Below are 27,798 nucleotides of genomic sequence, written 5' to 3'. Positions count from 1 at the left end.
CCACTTCTTCGGATGCATCCGAAGAAGTGGGCTGTAGTCCATGAAAGCTTATGCTCTAATAAATTTGTTAGTCTCTAAGGTGCCACAAGTACTCCTGTTCTTCTTTTAGTCAGGAAATGGACAACCAACCTAATTCTCAATTACTGAGGGACAATCTCCTCTCATTGATATATTTTGCTTTCCACAACCAAATCTCTGTACAACTTTTCATGAGTGATGTACCCGTGTATTCGGATTCTAATACCTAAACTGTATTGTTAAATGTATTCACCTAAATTTGGGTTATTGCTGATCATGTACTCTATGTATCATATGACTTTTAAAAAACTAATTTTGTATTTGTGGATAATCTAAGAACTATACTCAGATGTACAGACATTCTTTTCCCAACCTATGTATTATATAATTTTTTTTAACATTAGTTTTAATAAAATGTTTAAATCTGTGGGTGCTGTTGAGGCTCAGCAAGGATTGACTAGGCATAGAGACTGGACTGAACCTAGTCTGCAGTTTGTGCAGACGCACCTATGCTAGGTGTAATCTAGCTATCTTGCTAAAATTAGCAGTGAGGAAATGCCAATGCAAGTTTCAGGTGGGCTACCAATGCAAGTACGTACCCAGTGGGGCCAGGTGGACTTATACATGCCACCATGTCCTCACTGCTATCTTAGCTATATTACAGCTAGTGCCGGTACATTTACATGAGCTGCAAATTACACCCTGGATAGCAATGTAGATGTAGCCTTAGAAGTAGTCCTGTCCAGGTCAGGCTTGAAGCACTGCTCTGCAAGCGTTGTACATGTTCAGTGGACTTTTCAGGCCAGCCTTTCTCATGAGCAGAAAGTTCCCTGTACAACAAAGTTAAAGGAAAAAAAGAAAAACAAGGCAGGGAGTGTTGCAGTGCTGGAGTAATGTGCCCTCCCTAATGTAACTAAAATTAATGTATAGATTCTAAAGCCAGAAGGGACCACTGGCATTATGTAGTCTGACCCCGCTACCACACACACACACACGCATAACAAGGCCATAGAATTTCCACAAAATAATCCCTGTTTGAACTAAAGCATATCTTTTAGAAAAACATCCAATCTTGATTTTATGATTTCCAATGATGGAGAATCCACTACAACCTTTGGTAAATTGTTCCAATTATTAATTACTCTCGCTATTAAAATGTACATCTTATTTCTAATGAAGGCCTAGGGTACTGGGATTAATAGCTGCTTTGCTTCTGAACACTCCAGGAATGTTTTGGCAGACTACACCTGCTGTGTTGTTAAATGTGGCTGCCAACCTTGCATTCCACTGTTTTCAATGGAATGTTAATGGGCAAACACCTACATAGCAGTGAACAATCTGCTACAACAGTAGTGCTTCTTGATCAGCCTTGGTAGGGAATTAGTCCCAGGTACAGCATTGTTTTTTACCTTTGCTTTTAAATGCATGTTCTGCTAAGGATGTAATTTACCATATGAATTCTCTTGCTATACCCAGGAACTTTCTACATGAATTCCAAGGTTTGAATACCGTAAATTCTTTGTAGCTAGCTCATATTGAAACATGCATAATTTTAAAAAGAACAGGAGTACTTGTGGCACCTTAGAGACTAACAAATTTATTAGAGCATAAGCTTTTCGTGATATATATGTTTCACTCTATATGCATCCGAAGAAGTGGGTTGTAGCCCACGAAAGCTTATGCTCTAATAAATTTGTTAGTCTCTAAGGTGCCACAAGTACTCCTGTTCTTTTTGCGGATACAGACTAACACGGCTGCTACTCTGAAACCATAATTTTAAAAGTACTCTAGTCAAAGGGACTTTATGTTCTTCACTCTTCACTCCCCCAACTAACACTGGAAATTAGTAGGGTCTGTAAATGTTAAATGCAAGAAGTAATTAAAAGAAGAAATATCATATTTAAAAATAGAGCACTTTAACTACTAAGAACAGTTTTAAATGTTTCAAGCAATGGAGAGATTGTATATAGGAATATTAATATTTTATCTTGATAAAGCAACACGAACAAGGTGAACATTTGAAAATGAATAAGAATAGCCTACTTGTTAATCTGGTGACATAGTTCAGTTCTCAGCTTCAAAACTAATGCTTCTAGCACAATGAAATCAGAGTACACCTCTACCTCGATACAGCGCTGTCCTCGGAAGCCAAAAAATCTTACCGCGTTATAGTTGAAACTTATATTGAACTTTTTTTGATCCACTGGAGTGCGCAGCCCCCCCCCCCAGAGCACTGCTTTACCGCAGTTATATCCGAATTCGTGTTATATCGGGTCGCGTTATATTGGGGTAGAGGTGTATTAATTCCAGGTTCTAATATAAAACAGTGTCTTTTTACTTATTTCTACCAAGTCCATTCCTGTCACTTTGATTGAAATAAATGGTAAATATTTTATACATGAACTTCATCCTTAAAACACACATACTTACATGCTTAACTTGCTCAAGTCAGAGGTAAAGGTATCAAAAGCACCTAAGATGAGCCACAGAAGGAGGAGCCTTGCCAGCCATGGGAGCCCCAGCAAGTTTGGTCCCTGCTAAGGAGAAAGGAGCCGAACAGCCCCCAGAGATCCGGCTCCAGCTGTGTTTTATAGAAGTTTTGACAAATCTGCATAGATTTAACAAAACGTTTTGGTCCAGTGACTCAGCCTTTACTGAAAATTTCTGACTAGTTCTACTTATAAGTTACTTAGGCGCCTACAGCCCATTTAAAGTCAATGAGACTGAGGCTTCTAAGTGCTTTTGAAAATTTTACCTAAAGTGATTATGCGCATGCTTAAAATTTAAGCATACACATGTGTTTGCAAGATTGGGGCCCATATGGGGATATATCACGTAACAATACTTATGTCCTAAACAATCTGAATATCACAACTTTAAATTGTAGTAGTATTTTGTTAAGATGGGTCTTATTTAGCTATTCCTATTTTGGATTTTCTAGCTCATGCTGACTTTTGACTTGAGGTGGGCAGGAAAAGGTTTTCCCGTTCTGTGAGAATTTTTGAGATTTTGAAAACTTTTAGTGTTCCAAATTGGGATGAAATGTCAACATCTCAAATTCTCATGAACCAAAACATTCAAATCAGGTCAATCGAAACATTTCATTTTGATTTTGACTTTTTTAAACTATATATTAACTTAAATTTTTAAACAAAATTTTGTTTTAAATTGGAAAATTGAACTTTTTGTGTAAAAAAAAAAAAAAAAAAAAAAAATGTCAAAATGGGACACTGACAATTTCAAAACTAATTTTACCATTTCTAAAAAATTTGAATTTGTCTAAACCAACCCTTTCCTGCAAAATGTTTGTTTCAAATGATCAGTATTTTCTGATGAAAAAACATTTTGTTGAAAAATTCCCAACAAGTTCTACCTTTGACCTGCCTTCATTAAATTGTAATATTCTATAGCCAATGCTTGTATGACATGAAGATCGTAGTATTTTTAATATAAATAATTAGGTTCTTGAGCTCTTGATCAAATTAAGTGGAAGATTTTCAAGTATATTTTTTCAGTAGGATTACTTCGCAGGTAATATCAGAAGATTGTTTCTACGCTTGATATGTATTAGGGCTGGTCCACACTAACCCCCCAGTTCGAACTAAGATACGCAACTTCAGCTCCGTGAATAACGTAACTGAAGTCGAAGTATCTTAGTTCGAACTACAAGGTACTTCCTGCAGTGTGGACCCACGGTCAGGCTCCCCCGTCGACTCCGTGTACTCCTCTCGTGGAGCAGGAGTACCGGTGTCGACAGCGAGCACTTCCGGGATCCGCGATAAATCGATCCCAGAAGATCGATTGCTTACCGCCAAACCCGGAGGTAAGTATAGACATACCCTTAGAAAGCCAACTATTATAATATACAATAAAATGATGGCATTCTTTGCTGTAACTTTATCTACACAAAAATATATTGGAGGTGTAAATGCTAAAAAGTGTGATGCAACAATAGCAATCAGCCTAAAAATAAACCACCAGCCTTAGTTTGAAAGGAAAATCCAATTTAAGGTATTGGTTTCAAATTATCAATAAGGTGAACCAAAACAACATACAGAGTTCTTCAAAGCACTTTGCAATAACCAGCAGCGGATATGAGAGGGGCACCTAAAAAGGGGCAGCATAGTCTAAGGCAGGGGTTCTCAACCTTTTTCTTTCTGAAGACCCCCCAACAAACTATTAAAAACTCCACTGCCCACTTGTGCCAACAACTGTTTTTCTGCATATAAAAACCAGGGCCAGAGTTAGGGGGCAGCAAGGAGCAGGGCCGGCTTTAGCAGGTGTGGGGGCCCCATGCCGGGACGCGAATTGTCTCGCAGCCACCCTGCCCTGACCCCACCCCCTCCCTGCCCCATTGGATCCCTCCCCAAATCCCCGTCCTGGCCCCGCATCTTCCCCAAGCATGCCACATTCCTCCTCACCCCTCCCTCCCAGGCTTGCACTGATCAGCTGTATGGCCGCGCAAGCGCTGGAGGGAGGGGGAGAAGCAGGACGCGGTTTGTTTGGGTTTTTTTTTCTGCTCCGCCAGCAGCCACGGACATTGCAGGGCCCTCTTAGGAGCAGGGCCCCATTCCAGGGAATCGACTGAATCGGCTTAAAGCCGGCCCTGGCAAGGAGGGCAACTGACCGGGACCCCACACCATAGGGGGCAAGGTAAAGCTAAATTGCTCAGGCTTTGGCTTTGGTCCCAGGTGGTGGGGCTTGAGGCCCCAGACTGCAGTCCCATGTGGCAGGATTTTGGCTTTCTGCCCTGGGCCCTAGCGAGTCTAATGCCAGCCATGTTTGGCGGACCCCCTGGAACTGTTTGTGGTCCCCCAGGAGGCCCCAGGCCCCTGGTTCAGAACCACTGGTCTAATTGATGAGCCTACTCCTGGGGGAATTCTGCACCAAAAAAATTAGAATTCTGTGCACAATACTTTCAAATTCTGCATATTTTCTTTGTCAAAATAACACAATATAATCACACCAGTTTCAATTATTTTTGGTCATTTATTTCAAAATACCTGTCAGCAAGTATGTCTGTAACAATACAGACAACAGAAAAGATTCAGATTTTTTTTTTTTTTGACAAATAGATTCCTTACTAGGCGTATTAACACAGAACTCTGAGTAATAATTCATTTAAACTACAATACAGAAACATATTTCATGCGCCCCCGCGAAGCAGTGCAAAGGCTGGGGGGAATCAGGGGTAACGGAGGAGCAAAACCTGGAGGGTTGTTGGGTGTGGATGGGAAAAGTATGGAACAGGTTTTTTGGGGGGGGTGGGGTGCAGAGGGACTGTTAGGGAGCTTCCCCCATGCCTCTCCCATTCAGTCAGGCACGTGTCCCTCCACCTCCACTCAGACACCCATTCCTCCCATCCTCATGTGGCCCTGCAACCCCTCCCCATCCTCATGTGTATCTGTGCCCCTACTCAGACACCCTCTGTCCCTATGTTGCTCTGCATCCCCTCCCCCATCACCATGTGGCCCTGCACCTCCCTCCCCACTATGTCCCTATGCCTCCACTCCAATTCAGCCCCGGCCCCAGACTGTCCTCCCCCCCCTAGCCCTTATGAGCCCCCGTCCCCCCCCCCCCCCCCCGCTGTCTCCCCATAACCCCTGTCTCCTGTGTAGACGTCTCTGCAGGCTCTTTCTCTTCCCTAGCTTGCTGGGAGCTGCTGATGTGTTCTATCACCAAAGCGCCCTCTGGTGGGCAAAAGGAAGCACTGCAGAAGTTATTTTCTGCTGGGAGGTGCTGCTGTGTTCTGTCACTACAGCGCCCTCTGGTGGGCAAAAGGTGGAACCGCAGCAACTTTTCAGCAGAAGCTTTTTTCTGCACAAAACGTTTAAAATATGCACGGCTAATTACTTATGCATGCGTGCAGTGGCACAGAATTCCCCCGGGAGTGAAAAGGACTAGGAGCCAAAGCTCATCAGTTCTATTCCAAAGTGCTACATTCATTTGCCTTAATACTACTTAACATATACAGCATATCTCATCCAAGAATTTAAAAATATTTTACAAATATTCTTTATGCCTTGTATTCCCTGTACCATGATATAAATAAGTATCACTGTTCCCATTGTTCAGGTGGCAAAATTTGAAGCTGGGAGAGATTTAAGTGTCTTGCCAGAAGCTACACAGTGAGGGAGTGGTAACACTATGATTAGAACTCAAGTTGCCTGACTGTGTCCTATATCTAATCAATTGAGAGACTTAAACTGTGTCCCATGCAACCCACTAAATTCCTCTATTCCTGTTTGTGTGTATATAAAATAGGGATAACTTATTTATCTTGTGCTTTGAAAACATAAAGCAATGTAAAATTATTATTATTGTTACTAGGGGCAGATCCAAGAGCAGCACTACAAATAGACAAGTAAACATTGCTCCCTTCATCTTAGCTCTGCTGTTTCCAAAAACCAGCAAAATCTCAGCTTGGCAGATCCAAACCGAACAGAGCAGGAGAAGCTTGTAAACGATGCTGAATTCAGTTTTTAGTTGACCAAAATATGGCAACCCTTGAACTACTGGCTAGTGTGATACATGGAAGCAAATGATGTACATGAATGTATTGCAGAGCACCTCTTAAAATTAAGTTGCTCAAAGCCAAAGAAAATTCCCAGACAAAAAATGTTGAGCTGGAGTTAGTACAATGTAACTGAAACTTAAGAGGAAAATACCTTTGAGAATTAAGCATCTTTGGGCCTAAATCACTGTTATGAAAATATTTAGAAAAATCATGTATACAGGTAGCACATACTATCATTTTAATGTACATGCTAATTTTGTAGCTTAGAAATCAAGTAACACATATACTTTGTTATAACTTGACACTTTTTTCACTGACAAATACACATAACAAAATGATTATTAAAGATACAAGTCTTCTATAGCACTTCTTTCACATATTTATAGTAGAATCCCACCGGAATAAAATAAAAGAATTCACTAAGATTGTATTCTTTTATTTCGGTTTCTAACAATGGCTTCACATTACTGAAAGAAACAGGAAAGTCACACAAAATGGCTTTTTCAATGTCTGAAAGCCAGTAAATTCAAAACTGATGTTACACTTTTTTTTTAAAGGCGTGGGAATGCAGAATGGAGGTACCCATTCTTCTGCCCTTCTTTTGCCCTAAATCAAGACAATCATCTGTCTGCAGGTCAAGCAGTTTCAAAACTGTTCCACTGATCTACCCTGACTACTGACAGAGGGAAGAGAGGAGTTTAAATAGTACTCGTGGGGGAATTCTGCACCACTATGTGCACGCAGAATTCATGTTCCCCACATCTTTCTTTAATTTCCTGCAAAAAAAATGACTTTCTGATGGGGAAGCAAATGGAAACCACAAGAGTGGTCACGTGCCCCTTTTCAGCAGCATGGGCGCATCATTTCAGGCACCCAGAACAGCTGACAGAGAGGTAAATCACTGCGGCGGGGAGAGGAGGGGGATGCTGAGGATGCCCCAGCTGGTGGCTCCTACCCTGTACTGGGCTTAGCTGCTATTCCCAACTGGGCTGGGGAGGACAAGACTTCCTCTTCCCCTGCAAGGAGTGACGGGGTTTGGGTCAGACCCACCCCCAGAAACCTACCCTGGCTGCAGGAAGCTCTTCCCCCTTCCTGCCCCCATCACACCTAAGTCATGGGAGGAGGGGTCATTGAGGATGGGGAGTTGCTCCCCCATCCACCCCGTGCCTCTGGACCCCCCATGCCCAGGCCCCCCTGCCAAGCCTCACCTCCCCCAGAACTCCCTGCATCCAAACTCCCACCCTGCCATGCCTCACCCCCTACATCCAGAGCCCCTCTGCACCCAGACTCTTCCTGCCGCGCCACAACCCCCCACACGCAGGCCTCTATGTGCTGAGCTCCATTCCGCCACACCCATCCCTCCGATGAGCCCCAACCACCTTCACCTGGAACCCCCGGCAGCATCCCATTGCTCCTGCGCCCAGAACCCCACAATGAGCCCATGTGCATCCAGCTCCTCCCTGCACCCAGGTCCCCCACGGAGCCAGAGGGTTGCCAACTGTTTAATTGCACAAACACCCTTACCCTGCCCCATGCCACACCCCTTCCCTGAGGCCACGGCCCTGCCCCATTCCTTCTCCAAGGCCCCGCCACCCGCTCACTCCATCACATCACTCGCTGTCCCCCACCCTCACTCCCTTTCACCGGGCAGGGGGTTGGGTGCGGAAGGGGGTGCGGGCTCTGGCCTGGGGCCGAGGGGTTTGGAGTGTGGGAGGGGACTCCAGGCTGAGCCTGGGGCAGAGTGTTGGGGTGCAGGATGGAGTGTGGGCTCTGGGAGGGAGTTTGGATGTGGGAGGGGGCTTAGGGCTGGGCAGGGGGTTGGGGTGCAGGAGGTGGTGAGAGGTGCGGGCTCCGTCTTGGCGATTCTTACCTCAGGCAGCTCCTGGAAGCGACTGGCATAGACTCAGGACTGGCTAGAGGGCTCTGTGCACTGCACCTGCCTGCAGGCACTGCCCCCGCAGCTCCCATTGGCTGCGGTTCCTGGCCAATGGGTGCTGCGGAGTTGGCGCTTGGGGCGGAGGCAGCACACAGAGACCCCCTGGCCACACTTGTGTCTAGGAGCCAGAGGGACATGCCGGTCGCTTCCGGGAGCCATGCGGAGCCAGGGCAGGTAAGGAGCCTGCCTTAGTCCTGCTGTGCTGAGGACCGGACTTTTAGTGGCCTATTAAAATCTCCCAGATTGGTTTCAGTAGCCACCAGGAGATCGATTTTGATTCTGGGAGGCTCCTGGCCAATCTGGAAGAGTTGGAAACCCTACTGAGTGCCTGCATCGATTGCCCCACACAGAACCATCTCTTCCACACCTGGAAGCCTCCACACTTGGATCCTGCCAGGCTGAGCCTGTCTACCCACACCTGGTGCTCAGTGCCTGGTTTTCACACTTTAGAAAGTGGGCCACCTGTGCTAGAGCCTCCACATTTATTTATTGACAAATAAAATTTACAGAATCCTGCAGAATTTTAAAATAGTGTGTGCATATATATATATTTTGGTGCAGAATTCCCTCCGGTGTAGAGTGACCAGATAGCAACTGTGAAAAAACGTGATGGGGGTGGGCACCTATATAAGAAAAAGTCCCCCAAAACGGGACTGTCCCTATAAAAATGGAACATCTGGTCACCCTACCCCGGAGCAAACAACAGGTTGATCTGGAACGCCCCTGTCAATGCAAAACCACCCCGCCTTCGCAGCGACCTTAAATACGCCCCACAATTACCAGCAAAAAGAGACAACCCAAGCCCACCACGTGGCTTTACGCGCCCCCCTTCCCGCGCTGCCCCTTAACCGCCCCCCCTCCCCCAGTACACCCGCTATGGGAGCCCCGCCCCCTGCGCCATCCCATCCCCGTGAGCCCCGCCCCCTTCCGTGAGCCCCGCCTCTCCCGCCCACAGCAGCCCCAGGCCCCGCCCCGTTCCCCCGCCCGCGAGCTGAGTCCCCCGCTCCCTCCTCCCACCCCGGCTGCCAGGGCCCGTCGCTCTCCCGTGACGTGCCAATGGCGCCGCCGCGCTCTTGCTGCGCTCCGGAGCCGGAGAGCGGGACGCGGGGCCGGGGGCTGCTCTCGGGCTGAAGCGGCCGGTGGGCCCGCGGGAGCGAGCAGCCCTGAGAGGCGCCTGGGGCTGCTCAGCGCGGGGTAGGGGCTGGGGGATCTACCCCTGGGCATTGGGAGGGGCTGCCCCAGGCCTGGCGGGAGAGGCTGGGGGCTGCCCCGGGGCTAGCCCTACTATTGGGGGGCTGGGAGCTGCCGCTGCCTCGGGTATGGGGTGGGGTGTCACTGGGTGAGTGTGGGCTTGCTCGACTGGGGCAGGTTACAGTCACTGTATGTTTTGAAGGGGACGTGGACTGGTGCACTTCTTTTGGTGGGAGCAGTGGGGACAGGGTGGACTAGGCACTAATGTTTTTACTTTTGTGTGCCCCTGGGGACAGGGTGGACAAGGCACTGCCCCTATTTTTAGCAGCTCTTGACTACGTTCCCTGTCTACGCTAGCACTCAAACTATTACTATCACCAGAATAATTTTTATCTCACACCCCTTTCATACTGTATTATTTGAACTCATAGTATAAATATAGCTGAAAGTTATTTTTGTTAATCAAGTTGTTAGTGGGAAATATCCTGAAAAAAGTTAGTATTGACAAGACACTTGGATGTGTTAGTGCTGGACAGCGAAACACTCCTCTCCCATGGTAACCTGTGTTCATTGAAGTATCACGTAACCTGTGTTCGTTCATGTACCACGGCAGGCTTTTTCTCATGGTGTAACCTGTCCTCTTAAAAAAAGTGTGAGATCAAAATTAGGGTGTTTTTATATATATATATATATATATATATATATATATATAATGAAACAGAGGTTATGATGTAGCAGTTTGGTTTGGTTTTATCTGTAACACTACACATATTGGGCTAACCATATTTTAAATTTAAGTACATTAACACATACTTACAGAGGTTCTATGTGTGTAATTAGTCACTAATGTCTCTTTTTTTTTCTTTGTATTTTCCAGGTCTTGAAATGGAATCAAAGATCAAACATACAGTTGTATTTGCAATGAATTGACTTTACCACTCATTTGTGTTGAAATGGAGAGTATTACACAGCTGTTTAGTGATTTGTGTGAAGCACACATGACAGGTTTGTCATGGAAGGTCCATCTGGGCAGACAGAAGATCAGCAAGAAAAGGGCTAAGCAAAATCTAAAAAGAGTTGCATATAATGCCCTGTTCATGAATCTTTTTCAGGAGGAGGCACGTAAAGTGCCGTCAAACATTTCCAGACTTCCAGTGAAAAACAAAGTTTTAATGCTGTCTTTCAACTTGAGAGTTGGCGGAATGGGCGTTCAAGCAGATAGGCTGGAGAAACTCGTGGAGGAACTGGAAACATCTGATTGCTTACCATTTACGGAAATTAATTCTATTCTGGATCTTCTAGTACAGCTTGTAGGATCTGGTCCCCCTCAGCTTCTACCACAAAAAAAGGACTATTTTCTGAACAACAAGTATGTTGGGAGAAATGTTAAATATCAGGGTTATGATTATTATGATGTGAGTGTATTTGAAGCTGATATACAGACTTTAATTACAAATGAAGAGTATCAGTTTAATGACACAATTCAAAAGACAGTTCAGATAATGGAGGCTGCACCCGGCACTGGACTTCCTGCCATCGGATTATTTTCACAGAACTACCCTATTGGTGACAAGTTTGAGAAGGAAACACGTGTCTCACTCTTTGGTGCTCTTGTCCATAGCCGTACGTATGACATGGACATCAGGTTGGATCTGCCACCAGTACCTGACAGTGCGGATTTGTCTGGACTTGCGATTAAAGTATGGCGTCTTTATTTTCACTATACTTATTATTTTACTTCAGAGTATATACATACTTCCAATATGCCTTTTTGGAACTCTTTTTGTTTTAATAAACAGCCATTTCTTGTAGTAGTATCAACATTACAAAGGTGTGGATTAAAACATTTGCTTATGTCTTTTCCTGCTCATAATATTTAATTTACGTGTGAGCATCCCTCTGTACATATCTGTTCTAGTATCCAGTTTTGCTGTCAAAGTCTACTTGTATATAAAATAAGTAGTTTAAGCTTTTTTTAATTAGAGCTCTTCTTGAGATGGAGTGATGTAGCCCCCCAAAAAAACCTTTCACTAAGCATAGTTTCCACTCTTTTTTGCTATTGTTTTTCTCTTCGTCTTGTATTGTTATATAGCACTGATAGACACAGCAGAAGAAGCTAGATTAACAGATTTGTTCTTTTTTTTTTTTTTTTCCTGTGGATGAGTATCTTTTGCTTTTTCTGTTTTTAATCTTTCCTTTTTCCTCTTGTTTTATTGTTGCCCCTGTAATTCTCCCATTTAATAGAGAAGGCTACATGCTACTTAGGGTGAAGTTGGTCCAGTAGCAGTTTCTTTTGCCTAGGCAGTGTATGCTTTTGCTACTGAGCTAAGTTTGGTGGGAGCAGAGGCATGGGCTAGCACAGTGGAGGGAGCTGCGGGAAGCGGCATGGGCTGCAGGGACGTGTTGGTCGCCGCTTCCCGCAGCTCCCATTGGTCGAGAACAACAAACTGCAGGCACTGGGAGCTGCGAGCAGCCATGCAAATGTAAACAAACTGTCTCGTGGCCCACCAGTGGATTACCCTGAAAGGGCTGGAGGTTGCCCACCACTGAGCTAGCAGGTTGCTGTCTGAATCTGCAGCCCTATACACAGGAATTTCAGATTCAGCTTTCATTAGGATTTATGACAGGAACATGGAAGGAAGGCTGGCATGCTTAAAGGAGCTGCATGCCACTTTACCTGTAGCTGTGGGTGCACATTGTAGTTGAAAGGGTGAGTCAGATCCTGGGTCAAGGAAGCAACTCTTTTTCTTTACATGCCTGTACCCCTTCTCTCAGGTTGGAAAATGTTAGGTGTTAAATGTTCTTAGGAGCAACTTGCATCCAATCAATTTGACCTATTACACAGACTTGGGTTATTACATTGCACACCAAGCTCCCAACAAAGTCAGTGGGAGTTCCATGATTGGGATGTTTAGAGACCCTGATCCTGCAAACACGTGCCTGATTTTATGCACATGAGTAGTCCCAGTGAAAACAATGGAACTGGTCATGGACACTTTAATCACATGCATAAGAATTTGTGAGATCAGGGCCTAAGTCACTTATTTTGTGAAAAAGAAAAACTAAACAGATTTATTTTTCTGGAGCATTATGTATTATTCGACATCTAGTTTCTGAACTGACATTATATTCAGAGTAAAATATTTCCACTTCTGGTACTAACAAATTGTTAATATCTTAGTTTGATTATTCCATTGGCTACCAAAAAAAAAAAGGGTTGGCAGAAATTGAAGTGGATTTTATTGTTTTTGTTTCAAATAAAGTTTGTTTGTATAAATAAGAAAGCCCAAGTGCTTAAAATGAACATCTTTGATTAATTGTTAAATTGAGGCCAACAATTAAATGGGATTAACATAATTTTCCTCAATGAATGTTGCATATATGTGTAAAGTTTGAACTCTCATGGTTATTTACAGGTTCCTCAAAGTATAGATCAATCAGACGATGAGGGATTCCAATCAGCATCCAATCTGACTCCTGATTCTCAATCGGAACCCAGCATGACTCCAGACATAGACCTCTGGGACGCCGTACTTACTTATGGACCCAGCAAACGAAGATGCTGGGAGAGAATTGGATGGTATGTGTCTGATGTTAAGATGCAAAATAATTGCATGCTTATGTATGGTTTGTATGTATTTTAGTTGGAAGTAAGACAAACAAAGGAATATACCATCTGATTTGGAACATGGAGTTCAATATCTTGAGGCTCAGAAGCTTATTTCTGTTCCCACCGAGCTATGTTTTTGCCAGATGACAGTGTAGCGCTCTATGGCATTTTTCAAGGGGCGTGACAGTTTTCCTTGCTGCCATTTAGATTTTGAGATTTTAGTGGCATGGACTGTGTCTTCATATGTGTGTGACAGAGACTAGCACATCGTGGGTGCTACCATAATAGAAATCAATAACACTTTAGGTAGAGGGAGTACTTCTCATTTTATGAACAGCTGTTCTTGTTCAAAGGGGGGAGGCGATTTGCATATGTTAATGCAAGTACTTGGAGCTTATAGGATCCCTTTTCCTCTTCAAAGCAATTAACAAACATGAACCACAAGTTAAATAAATATTGTCCTCATTTTGCTGATGGGGAAACTGCAACATTTTCGGGGCTATGGAGGATCTGGTAACTCCAGTCCAGTGTTCTTTCTGTTTGTGAACAGTTGACGCAAATAATCTATCAATGGGAATTCTTGACATTATATAATCTCCTTCACTCTACTGACTCATTTCAACCAATAAAATGGCATTATGCAAATTAACAGTAGCATCCTAATGAACAGTTTTAGTTGATTGGTTATGATGGTTATCATTTTGTCAAATGGCAGCATTTAAGAATGACTTGAGCTTTAACATGGGCTTGACTACCCAATAACTATTATTAATGGTTGATATTTTTAATTTAGCTAATTTCAACTTACTTTCTTCAAATGGAACTTTTGCACAAGGTTTTAATATGAATTATATGGAAAACATTAAGAGCCTATTTTGTTCCATTATTCAGATCATTTGGGTCAAGAAGAAGACAGGGAATGTTGAATTTCAAAAAATGATTATTTTTAAAATATTTGTGCAAGGGAATATAAGGAAGTACTTAACCCAGAAATTGATCTAGAAAATTCACTTGTCCTGTGAAAAGCAATTATGCCAATTCTTGAAACAAAATTCATTAATTACACTGTATAATAGACTAAACATTAGCTGGACTTACCTATCAATATGTCCATAATAACTGTGTACCTACCCAACCGCTTTGCTGTGGTGGCATTCACAAAACTGTGTAGTCTGGAGGAAGTATTGGTTAGAATGGTAAATATAGGTCTCCTTCTTGCATGAATAAGTAAAATATATGGTTGTCAAAATAAACATCCAAACTGAGGTTCACTAGGTCCTGCATGTTTGAAGGTATTAGAATCTTAGCAAAACAATGTGTGTGCGTCATTTCCTAAGTAAGAGCAAGTGCGTATTTTGAGGTCATGTCCAAGTAATACTTTTGGATGTCTATCTAAAGAAGAATTGGTGAGATAGCATTAATCATTTTTCCTTCCAAAGGGTGCATCATATTGTGAAAGGTCTAGGTTTAAGTATGTTATGTTTTCAACATGGGTATTGTGCACTTTTAAATTTAGGCAAAACATCAGTGATGTCTTAGCACACATGTATGAACATGTAAGCTGAACCGGGGTGTGTCAGATTGCATATAGGAGGAAGTGGTTGCAGAGGTACTTAGGAAAATGAAAAAGAAGAAAAGACTTGGACTGGTGAAGTGCCAGTGCATGTGATGAAGTCATTGGGAAGGGAAGTCTTTAAGTATCTTAAAGTTTGTTCAGTTATATTCTTAAGAAACAGAAAATGCCGGATGAATGGCACAGAATATTTGTAGTGCCTATTTTTAAACATACAAGAGATATTACACTGTGTGCTAATTATCACCCAGTTAAGCTGACATCACGTGTTATAAAAGTATGAGTGAAGGTAATTGAAAAGTGTCTGCATGGAGTAGTTGAGATTATGGGCTGGTCCACACTGGGGCGGGGGCTCGATCTAGGAAACGCAAACTACTAGATTGAACTAAGTATCAGGGGGTAGCCGTGTTAGTCTGTATCTACAAAAACAACAAGGAGTCTGGTGGCACCTTAAAGACTAACAGATTTATTTGGGCATAAGCTTTCGTGAGTAAAAACCTCACTTACTCTATGCATCCGAAGAAGTGAGTTTTTACTTCTTCGCTTATGCCCAAATAAATCTGTTAGTCTTTAAGGTGCCACCAGACGCCTTGTTGTTTTTGTAGATTGAACTAAGTTTACTTACTTACTTACGGGTCCACGCGGCGCAGGCAAGCTCCCCCATCGACAGTGCTTCCTCCTCTCAGCGAGCAGGAGTTCCGCAGTCGACGGGGGAGCGCTTCTGGGATCGATTTATCGCGTCCAGATGATGCGAGAAATCGATCCTAGAAGATCGATCTCTACCCGCCGAATCGGGCGGGTAGTGTGGACCTACCCTTAGAAGGGTCAGTATGGTTTCATGCCAAGAAGGAGCAGAATTGATGCCATATTTGTGCTACAAATCCTTTTTTTTTTTTTTTTTTTTTTTTTTTTAATTAATGGAGATATCCTATCTCCTAAAACTGGAAGTGACCTTGAAAGGTCATTGAGTCCAGTCCTCTGCCTTCACTAGCAGGACCAAGTACTGATTTTGCCCCAGATCCCTAAGTGGCCCCCTCAAGGATTGAACTCACAACCCTGGGTTTAGCAGGCCAATGCTCAAACCACTGAGCTATCCCTCCCGGAAGAGTTTGGAGAAAAGAGATGGCAATTGGCTATGGTCTTTGTGGATCTATAGAAGGTGTATGATCATGTACCATGAGAATTATTTTGGTGGATTTTGTGATGGAGAGGTGTGCCAGAAGGGTATGTCCATCCTATGGAAGATATGTATGATGGAGTGACTACCGTAGTCAAAACTAAATGAGGCTATGTTAGAGAATTTCCTGTAAGCATTGGCCTGCATCAGAGATCAGCATTGATCCTCTTTTTATTTGCAGTTCTCATGGATGTGGAAAGTGAGAGTCTACAAAGAACTGCTTTGGAAAATGCAGTTCACTGATGACCTAGTGATATGTGCAGAAGATTGGGAGATCCTGCAAGTCAATTTTGAATAATAGCAACATAGTTTTGAGCAGGCTGGACTTAAAGTGAACATGGGTTAGACTGTGGCTATGATAACTGAGGGAGAAGGACTCTCTGTAAAGGATATCACAAGCAGAAAGCTTAGAAGAGTGAAATAGTTTAAATACTAGGATCAGTGGTTGCTGATGATGGTGTCTTCCTGAGTGATATCCAGCATAAAGCTGTGTGGTGCAAATGGCAGGAGCAGATCCCAGTTCTCTGTGACAAAACAATGCCAGTAAAGTTAAGATAGACTGTATAAAACTGTAATTCGACACATCTTAATCCATGGAACAGAGACTTGATCAGTTGCAAGAAATCAGTATGCTTAGAGCCCTTTGCGGATACAAAATTTGTATCTGTATCCAATCCGCAAAAATGATCCGTGGATATAAAGCAGATATCTGCAAATTTGCAGGGCTCTAAATATGCTCTCCACCATGGAAATGAAGATGGTTGGACGCTCCATGATAGGAAGTGAAATGAGGTTGTAAGGGGCCTAAAGGCAGGTTGCTCCAATTGAGCACAACTTGAGGGAGGCAGGGCTCTGTTGGTATGGGCATATCAGTGGAGACGAGAGAGCTCTATCAGCAGCAGAGCTCTTGCAATTGTTGTGGATGGAAGATGACCAAGGAGGAAACAAAGACTCAGTATGTGGACCAGATATCAGCAGAGTACAGTGAGCCCAATCTGCACAAGACCCTGACATACACCTCATGAGTTTTGAAAGAAGGCTATAAAAGTTGCTGACCCCCAACAGGGAAGTGGAAAGAGAGGAGGAGGAGGAGAAGTGCTGTTTTAGCTCATATGGTTTGTTTTAACCCAGTAGTTCTCAACCTGTGGTCTGCAGATCCCTGGGGGTCTGCAGACTATGTCTAGGATTTCCAAAGGGGTTCATACCTCCATTTGAAAAATTTTTTAGAGGACTGCAAATGAAAAAAAGGTTGAGAACCACTGTTTAAAACCACTTATAAATTTGCCCAGGATCTTTGTAAGAAAGTATCCACTACAACTGCAGTTCTAAATTGTGCACAGATATGAAAGACATAATTAAAAGATGCATTCTAGAATATTGAAAAAATCTAGTTCCTTTGCTGTATAACAGGGATCGGCAACCTTTGGCATGCGGCCCACCAGGGTAAGCACCCTGGCGGGCCGGTTTGTTTACCTGCCGCGTCCGCAGGTTCGGCCGATCGCTGTGCTGGCCGCAGCTTCCCACAGCCCCCGTTGGCCTGGAGTGGCGAACCACGGCCAATGGGAGCCGCGATCGGCCGAACCTGCGGATGCGGTAGGTAAACAAACTGGCCCGGCCTGCCAGGGTGCTTACCCTGGCAGGCTGTGTGCCAAAGGTTGCCAATCCCTGTTATATAAGATACGTGGACTTGTGAATAAACTTGTGCTTAAGTGTTGTGGGACCAGGTCATGTGTGATTGTTTTCTAATGGCTTTTAAATGTCATTTAGCAATAGTGATTTTTATAATTAAGTTATTACTGGAAGCTGTGTGTAATATATGAACAGTATTTTGAATGTTTTGGTTCTGTGTTTAGATTTCAGGTTCTTTAATGCAGGGACATGCCTTTCTGTTTGTTCTGTAAATTCTCTAGAACACATCTGGTGCTGTAAAAATTATTGTAATTAAGAATGAGTTGGTAGTGGAGAGATTTTTAGGTTGTAGTTCACAGTTGGCTCTTGGCAGTTGCCTAGCATTTTTAACACTTGCGCTGCAGAATTTCAGTTACTATTTTAACAAACATTATTTGTAACTTCAGCAGTTAATTTGTATAGGTAATTTTGTGTAAGCAGTGGTAGCCTCCTTCCCTTCCTCTTTGGGAACCCAACCTGGTCTTTTCACTCTTCCTGTCAGGAGCTGGTGCAGACAGGATCTTGGGGTCAAATACATCTATCACAGGGGTCTCAAATTCAAATGACTACGAGGGCCACATGAGGACTAGTGCATTGAACCAAGGGCCTCATCACTGACACCCCTCCTCGCTGCCCCTGGCCCCGCCCCCACTCCACCCCTCCCATTAGGCCCTACTCCACCTCTTCCCACCCCTTCCCTGCCCCATTCCAACCCCTTTTCCAAAGTCCCCACCCCAACGCTGCCCCCAGGGGATGCAGAAAGGATGCAGGGTGCGGTGGTGGCTCAGGGCAAGGAGTTGAGGTGCAGGAAGGGTGTGGGATGTGGAAGAGGGCTCAGGGCAGGGAGTGCAGGAGGGGTGTGGGATGTAGCAGGGGGCTCAGGGCAGGGAGTTGGGGTGCAGGAAGGGTGTGGGATGTGGAAGAGGGCTCAGGGCAGGGAGTGCAGGAGGGGTGTGGGATGTGGCAGGGGGCTCAGGGCAGGGGGTTGGGGTGTGGGGTGTGGCTGGGGGCTCATGGCAGGGGATTGGGGTGCAGGAGGGGTGTGGGATGTGGCAGGGGGTTGGGGTGCAGGAGGGGTGCAGGGTGTGAGCTCCAGCCCGGTGTCACTTACCTAGAGCAGCTCCGGGGTGGCAGCGGCGTGCACTGGGCCCAGGGCAGGCTGCCTGCCTGCCTGCCCTGGCCCCCGGCCCCACGCCGCTCTGTTCCAGGAAGCAGCTGGAACCGTGTCCCTGCAGCCCCTGGGAGGGGAGGGGGGAAGCTCCCATTGGCCGCGGTTCCCTGTTCCTGGCCACTGGGAGTTGCAGGGGGCAGTGCCTGGAAGAAGGCAATGCAGGAGCTCTCTGCCTCCTTCCCCCTCCCCCCCCAGCCCGAAGGGGCGTGCTGCCAGCTGCTTCAGAGAGTGGCGCAGGGCTCGCAATGCCACAGGAGGCAATCCTGCGGGTAGGCAGAGGGGCGGGGGTGGGGCGCAGGGAGCTTGGCAGGCCACACGCAAGAGTCCCGCGGGCTGCGTGTTTGAGACCCCTGATCTATCACTTTCTTCAAGAATGCCATTTCCTGCATGCTTTTGACAGTTGTCCACACAGCCTCCTTATGCAAATGTTGCATTATAGATAATCCACTGGGGTAAAACATTTTAATGACTGTGTAAAGTTCTGAAATGTCTTTATCTTAAAGGAAAGCAGTTGATTTATTCTTGGCTTTTATTGTTTTTGTATTTTTTCTGACACAGCCCACCTGGTAAAAAAGAAGAACCATATCTTACTGAAGCTGGAAGAGAAGCTTTTGACAAATTTTATAGGCTTCGAGAAGGGGAATTAGAATTATTTAGTAATACCATTCTCCAGCTTCCACAGCTCGTGCTAATGAAAGAATTTGAACTGGTTAAAGATGTTTTGAATGTCCTTATTGGTGTGGTATCAGCTACATTTTCACTTAATCAGGTATGAAAAACTTTTCTAAGAATGATCATGTTCACTCACATCAGATTTCATGATTATTCGTAGAGATTTTTGCAAGAGAAATAAATTTTTTGCATTTGAAGTTTTGTGACTCCTATTAGTATAACTTAAAATAATCAGAGAACTCTTTTACTGCAGTTTAAATGTCCAAAAAAGTCTTCAGAGATCTGCACAAGAAAACATGTGAGGAAGTAAATTAATGGATTCCATGAATGCATTAAAGTGATGAAAATAATGTATAGAGAACTGTGTGGTTAAAAGATTAAGTAACAAGAATTTTTATATACACTTTAAAATAATTATGATTTAATTTTCCTTCTAAAATTGTGCTACCTTTTATATCTGTTTCTTTTTGTTTTAGGTATTTAACTCCAGTCACCATAATATTTAAACTGTAAATCTGTGTACTGTTATTTTAGGCGGGGGGGCGGGGGATTGTTTTCAGGCAGTTGGGGGTGAGGTTGTGTAATTATATAGCACTGAATATATAGTTCTGAAATAACTAACTGGTACTGTCTCCCTTTCTGCACCATTCTAGGCTGCTCAGACATTTGTGATAAAGCAAGGTATATATGTATCTGGAACATCACCTGAGAGCATGAACAATCTCCTGTCAGAAGTTGCTGAATATGGAACATATTACACACGATTGAGTCGCTTCTCTCTTCAGCCAGTCTTAGACTCCTTGTACAACAAAGGGCTTGTATTTCAGGTAATGTACTTGAATGGTGCTAGCCTGCTCAATAGTGTGTTTATTCTTCCTGTAGAGCAGAGGTTCCCAAAGTGGGCGATACCGCCCCCTGGGGGGTGCTGGAACGATCCAGGGGGGCAGTAGTAGCCTTGGGTGCAATTGGGGGGCATTGAATAAAAATAAGGGGGCGGTGGAAGCATAAAGAAAGACGAAAATATAAGAAAATTTTGAAAAAATGTTCGTACATGTTTCATCTGTTGTGTAATATAGAGTTAAATTTGTAGTGATTACTTTATTTTCCAAATAAATTCACAAATTATAACGGATCAGGTGTCAAGTCCGCCAACAGCTCTTAACAAGCAAGTGTTGGCAGGCAAGCATGTCGCATGTTGTCCGGAAGTCCAGCATGCATCGATAGGAATATGTGCGTGTAATGACTTGTTTACAATACGATACTGAACCCAGGAAAAAATGTAGACAATATAGTATTGAATACTTGAACTATGGCTTTATTCAGTCGCCTACAAACAATACATTACCGATGTGCCTGATTTGCCAAAAAGTTTTATTAAATGAAGCTATGAAGCCTTCAAGACTACAAGAACATTTGACAAAAGTTCATGCTGATAAGAAAGATAAGGATTTATCTTATTTTCAAGCGCTTGAAGAAAAATTTTTGAGACAGCCAACATTGGCAAAACTCTTTTCAATAGCATCCAAAGAAGATGATGATGGGTTGCGTGCTTCTTACAACATTTCGTTACCGATTGCTAAATCGGGAAAACCGCATACTATTGGTGAAGAACTAATTCTACCAGCTATAAGTGAGGTAATACGCACTATGCTACACAAGCCAGCGTATGATATTACCAAGAAAATTTCTTTGAGCAATAATACAGTGCAAAGAAGAACTGATGAAATGGCTCAAGATGTTGAAGACTCATTATGTGAGTATTTAAAAACATCCCAGTTCTCTATACAGCTTGATGAGTCAACTTTGCCAGGAAATGAAGCCTTACTTTTAGCATACATGCGATTCATAAAAGAAAAAATTTGCCAAGAATTATTATTTGCTAAAAATGTGCAAACTGATACTAAAGGAGAATCGATATTTCATGCATTGGAAGAGATTTTTAAAGAAAAAGAAATCCCCCTGAGTAATATCTTGTCAGTTGCGACTGATGGTGCTCCAGCGATGATAGGGCGCTACAAGGGTTTTCTTGCATATTTGAAAAAAGCGGTTCCGAATGTATTCGCTGTACACTGTGTCATTCATCGTCAACATTTAGTTGCCAAAAATCTGAGTGAACACCTACATAGGTCATTACATTATGTCATTAAAGCAATCAACAAAATCAGAAGCAATTCATTGAATGACAGATTGTTTGAACAACTTTGTATTGAAAACGATGAAGAATTCAGTCGCTTGCTGCTTCATACAGAAGTTCGTTGTCTAGCAAAAGGTGCCTGTTTGGATCGGTTTTATAAACTCTTTGACTCAGTGCTAGAGTTCCTAGAAAACAAAGATGATGCTTTACAAGCCAACTTGATTGATTCCAAAAATGACACAGCTTATTTGACAGACTTGTTTAATAAATTTAATGAAACAAATTTACAGCTCCGAGGTGATGAGCTGAATTTAATCAAAACAAAAACTGTTATTTCCGCGTTTGTGGCAAAACTTCTTCTGTACAAATGAAATTTAGGACGAGGAGAATTCAACCAGTTTCCAAATTTATCAACAGTAGAAAAACATGATGAAGACTTGCTTACCTGTTGTCAGCACTTGGAGGCTCTCCATTCTGACTTCGATCAACTATTTGAAGATATTCTTAAAATGAACATACCCGATTGGGTTTTGGACTCTTTTTCAAGTACAAACACAGAAGAATCTCCAGAATTACAAGAAGAACTGATAGAAGTAACAACAAATGAGGAATTTAAATTTAAATTCAAAGACGGCTACCAACAGTTCTGGCTGCAAAAGCAGATACCTACACTTTATCCTGGATTATGGGCTTAGTACAAAAGTTTTTAATTGCATTTCCTTCATCATATTTAGTGGAACGTGGGTTCAGTGTGGTCACAAATCTGTTAACTAAAAAAAGAAACCGACTGCAAATAGCTAATCGCAGTGATTTAAGAATGCTGCTGACAAAAATAGAGCCGAACATTAATAAATTGATAGCAGCACCAGGTTCATCCTTCTCATTAGGATTATTTTTAATGTTATTCGTAATTTTTATTTTAATATTATCCTTCATTACCTTAATTTTCTGTGTGTAATGCGAATGTTACTATGGTTGATTTTAATAAATAATTTTATAATTTCAAGCTTCAAGGTGTCTTATTTACAACATCTTTCTTTACAATATTGTAGGACGTAGGTAGAAATATAGATACATAAAAGAACGCAAATTTGTCACTGCATCTTTCTGTTTGTTCGCTTAAAGAAGGTAGATTTCCAGGGGGGCTCTGAGTAATTTTTTTTCTGGAAAGGGGGTGGTAGGCCAAATAAGTTTGGGAACCTCTGCTGTAGAGGAATGATCTTGACATGCAGTTTTATTGGGAAGTAAAGGGTGACTGTTTCTCAGGTTCTGCAGTATTGCTAAATATTTGTATAGTAAATATATTAAAAATATAATAGCTCTTTTTTGTAAGTGTAAATGCCCTTCACAATGTAAAAGAAATAAAATGAGTGAAACAGTCCACTTTAATACCTTTTATTAGATCATGTCAGTTTGAAATTGCTTATTGCTTCCTTGTAGATTTTAGTTCTCCAAATGTGACTTGGATTAAGCAATGCACTGAATCTGTGCATGGTGAGGTGTAATTAATTTTGTTGCTGTCAAATAAGTATTATTTTTTACCCAGAAGGTCAAAGGAAATCTTCTTTGTTTGTAATACCCTGTTACAACTATGAAAATAAAAATGACCTAATTTTGATACATTCTCTTTTTAAATACTCAGTGTAATTCACATTAATGTTAATAGGTGTTGTCCATATGCATGAAAAGGAAAAAATCCTATTATCTTTCAAATACACATCTGTTCTTGTCTTACCATTGAAACTGGACTTTTTTTTTTTTTTTTAAGATAACGTACCCAAATTAGAATGCAGTAAATGTGTTTTCATGTTGATGTACTGTAATCAGTGTGAACGTAAACTGAGCACTAACAGTTTTAACAGCAGGGTGTTGTCAATGTTTTTTCTTCTATTAGGCATTCACAAGTGGATTGAGGAAGTACCTTCAGTATTATCGAGCATGTGTTTTGTCAACACCTCCCACTTTAAGCCTTCTAACAATCAGTTTTCTCTTCAGAAAATTAGGACGACAGTTAAGGTAATATTATAATATTAAAGCATTGTAGGACTGAAAAAATGAAATCCAGTCCCTTCTTTAAGAACACTGAAAATACACTACTAGAGAAGCCTTCCTATTCAATCTTTGGTGTTCATTTCGTAATATTTTCACAGAAAAAATTCTTTGAATTACAGAGTCTGGTGGTAGTAATAATACTACGTAGCTCTTACAGAGTCTTTTTCATCAGTAGATCTCAAAGCACTTTACAGATAAGCTCCTATTATATATCCCCACTTTTTACAGATGGGGAAATTGTGGCACAAGGAGGTGAAGTGAGTAAGGATATACAAGGGCTGATAAACTAGATAACTTTAGTATAAATAGACCTAGAGTCCTGGCCAAATTCCAACTTGAGTCACAGTCTGGTTATCTAAATATTTTCTATAGCTTGAATTGGAGAAATGTTCTCCACCTCCCCGCCCTACACCTGTTATAGTTTGATGCTGCAGAATGATAGCCTCGTGCCACCCAAGTGTGGCACATTTCATTGATCACTGTAAATGCCCTGGGATACTTCTGTTTGAAAGATGCTACATAAATGTAATTTTTTTGTTTAGGTATTTAGCTGAGCTCTGTGGCATAGGAACAACTGTATTGGGGATCAGCAGAGGTGCTGGTGCTTCATTTCCTACGGTGATTATTGATCTTTTTTGGAAACCTATTGTTTTAGTGTTAATATCAGTATATCAGCTTCAAATACAATTGAGCAGGTTTTTTAAATGCTCAGTGTTGGCCTCTGCTCCCAATGAAGTCAATGGGAGTTTTAGCAAAGAACACTATTAGATCAGTGCTGAATGCTTTTGAAAATTCCACATAAGTGTTGCATTAAATGAGAGAGAGAATTCATATACTGATTATAAATTGTTAAATTAATGTTGGATGTCTGTCACTGTTCTGTAAGTGGGTATACAATAAAAACACTTTTATAAGATAACATATACAATTTTAAATATTTTTCTATTGTATTAACAAAATAATCCAAGCATTAAAAGCAATGCTCAACAGAAGACAGCCTGCTACAATCTTTCCTATTTAGCTTTGCCTCTCTGAAAAGTTTCAGTGAATAGATAAGACCTGAAGGTGAACATACAGGCTCAGTGAGACCAAAGAGGAAATGTGAACTTCAGCGTCTGTGGCTTTCCAATGAGAATGCCATGCCAGCCCCAAATATTTAAATATTGGGACTTTACCCTGGTGATTTCAATGGATGAGGGAAAGCTCAAAAAACATGGACCCTAAGATATTCAGGACCCAAATTAAAGCCTTTTATTAGAGTTGAAAATCAACCCCTTGAATTGTCCCTGGAAACTGGTTGGAGTGTAGTGCAGTCTATTGAGCACTGGTGTAATATGCTCTATGCTTGAACCTCTGCTATGTACGTGGGCTGTTTACACTATTGAAGTTTCTATGGTAAAGAGGTACATAGAGTATTGCAGAAATTCAGTATCTAGAGGTGGTAAATGCAGGGGCACTGGTGGTAAAGTGTACATCTAGTAGGTAAGATTACAATCTCGTGTTCAAGTAAAGATGAGAAAAGTACTCATGGCTACAGATGCTATCTGGGTATCCAAAAGCAGTATAGGATCCAGAAAGAATCCTGAAGATTCCAATAAAGCTTTGTCAGTTGAAGGGGCATATGTCACCTCTACCATTTCCTCTGGTTGTTATTGACCCATCCCACCAATATCATTTCAGTTTTATCCAGACTGAGCCATGACCAAATTGTCTGTCTAATAAATAGATGTAAAGATGTGTATATTATTAATCTTTTTTTTTTTAACTAATAGTACAGTGGATTTTACACTTTTGAAATTTAGTTGTTTATCATTTCTTTTCAGGGAGTAAGATTGCTTTCATACCTGTACAAAGAGGCTCTCAATAACTGTAGTAATGAACATTACCCAGTTCTTCTGTCATTGTTAAAAACCAGCTGTGAACCATATACCAGGTGGGTTGCAGACTATTTGTTTTATAATTGTGCTTAGCAGTGGCTCTGTAATAATAACCTACTGATTTTCCATTTGGGCATTTTTAATATAATAACCACTCTGAAAAAGTGGATAACTAGGCTGGTTTAGTTTATATAGGGCAGATAGCTTGAAGATTTTCAGAGTGGATGTGAATTATTTTTAATGATTTTAAGGTGTGGTTCGGCTCTGAAAAGTGACTGCAAAAATGGCATTGTGTGGTTCCATATTTCCTTCCCAGTGACTTCCATATCAAAACTTTATTTTTATTTTTTTTTAAACAAATAAAAGGATATTTTTTTCCTAACAGCCACCCCAGCAAATTCACTCAGGGATCTGAGACTCAACCAGGGTTCGTTTTCTTTCCTTCTCGTACATCATCACCACCAGTAATAAAGATCCTGCAGCTGACATTTAATTACGCCCAAAACCAGGAGAGATCCCACCTCACTCTCATATACCTGTGTTGGCTCTTCATTGTTAATAGCAGTTCAAAAGTAGTAAAAACACCTTTTATATCACTAACATAAGCATAGCTGTTGAGTAAGCAGATGTTATCTTTAATAGAGTCCCTTGGATGTAATCAATAGCCACACAACTTTGGAAATTACGTATCTACTTCTGTAGAGATGCTAAGGAGTGTATAAAATATTAGACATTTTTAGGAACTACAATAGTAATTTAAAAATAATAATAATGTGGTAAGTATAATAAAATTAAACAGGACAAAAGAAACTTATCAAGATATTCTGAACTGAAGATCCTCCCACTGCCACCCTTTCCGTATGTTCAGTTCCCAGTCAAATTTTGGGCCTCAGACCTTCTCAGCCGTAAACCTGTTGAAATACTTATGGCTTCAGTTCTGCAACTTATACATTGGCAGACTGCTGGATCTTCATTGTGTTTATTGCAGGATTCGGACAGTAATAAGTACATGCATAAAAATTTGCAGGATTGAGGCATAAATGTGTTTGTAACAAGTCACTATGAGAACATCAATTGTTTAAGCAATAATGGTTGCCGTAGAGGTCATTTCCTGTCAGCTAATGGCTGTCTTGAGGATGTTAACCCAATCATTAATTCATTAACTTCCAGGAAATGTACAACCTGGAAGTTGTTGTTGCTGTTATAAATCATAAAAATATAAGGATATTAATACACAAAAGGTCTTATTTTTAATTAGGTTAAAGTTGAATTGCGGTTGCTATGGATACATTTTTCTGTTTACAGTACCAGTCTGTTACTAGGCATTAGACCTTTATAGTAACCAGTAGAAAAGAAGGACTGGGCTGATGCTGTTATGGGACCCTGAGTTTCAATATCTGTAACTTACGATAATTTTGTTTCCTCTGTACATACTGGGAGTGTTATCATAAATATATGAAAAAAGAATATTTTATCCCAAAATAATAGTTCACATTTCTCCAGATATATCAAAAGCTGCTCAAGCTCAAAGGAGAAATTGTCTGAATTTGTGTCCGAGAGTTCTATAGCCTCTCTTCTCCTTCTAAACAAGTTGCATCTAATTAAAATTCTTTCTTCCTACCCCCTTCCCCATAAAATGTATTCTATCATTATGACATTGCAAAGGTTTTTATATATGTCCAGATCAGTAAAAAAAGATTGTTACTTGAATTAGAATGATTTTAAACTGAATGTTTGCAGTTAAGATTCTCTAAAAAAGATGCTTGTTATGCCAAAATGAGGTTTTATATTTTGGGGGAGTTAACTATCGATGTGATCATGCTTAACTTTTATATTTATCCTCCACATGACTTAAAGATTTACCTTTTTGTCATGACTTTGACAAATCTGCTGCTGATTTAATATTTGCGGTGTGTGCATGCACACACACGTGCATACATACAGATTGAGATATAGATGTCAAAGAAAATCATCTGTTGTGTGTATTGGTTCAAAATAAATAATTTTAAAAAGGAAAGAGGGACTTAACTCTGTTGTATAATAATCTTCATTTTTTAGGTTTATCTATGATTGGGTGTACAGTGGTGTATTCCGGGATGTTTATGGCGAATTCATGATTCAAGTGAATGAGGATTATCTTAGCTTCAGAGGTACAGTACATATATGTAGAACTTTTAGTTTTTTCAGTTTGCATTCTTGTTA

General features: G+C 41.7%; 1 protein-coding gene across 2 annotated transcripts in view; it reads left to right on the top strand.

The window, feature by feature from the left end:
- The first annotated feature begins 9,527 nt into the window (after positions 1–9,527).
- TUBGCP6 (tubulin gamma complex associated protein 6) overlaps positions 9,528–27,798 on the top strand; it is a 34,658-nt gene continuing 16,387 nt past the window's right edge. For both annotated transcript variants that reach the window (XM_034767655.1, XM_034767645.1), the window contains exons 1-9: positions 9,528–9,665; positions 10,540–11,362; positions 13,079–13,242; positions 19,420–19,630; positions 20,187–20,360; positions 23,562–23,683; positions 24,262–24,337; positions 25,543–25,652; positions 27,655–27,746. In XM_034767655.1, coding sequence (XP_034623546.1) covers positions 10,616–11,362; positions 13,079–13,242; positions 19,420–19,630; positions 20,187–20,360; positions 23,562–23,683; positions 24,262–24,337; positions 25,543–25,652; positions 27,655–27,746 — 1,696 coding nt within the window. In that variant the 5' untranslated portion in view covers positions 9,528–9,665; positions 10,540–10,615. The remainder of the gene's footprint in view (positions 9,666–10,539; positions 11,363–13,078; positions 13,243–19,419; positions 19,631–20,186; positions 20,361–23,561; positions 23,684–24,261; positions 24,338–25,542; positions 25,653–27,654; positions 27,747–27,798) is intronic.

Source organism: Trachemys scripta, chromosome 1, assembly GCF_013100865.1.
Source record: "Trachemys scripta elegans isolate TJP31775 chromosome 1, CAS_Tse_1.0, whole genome shotgun sequence".
NCBI classification, from domain to species: Eukaryota; Metazoa; Chordata; order Testudines; family Emydidae; genus Trachemys; species Trachemys scripta.
This window is presented reverse-complemented; position numbering and strand designations above follow the sequence as displayed.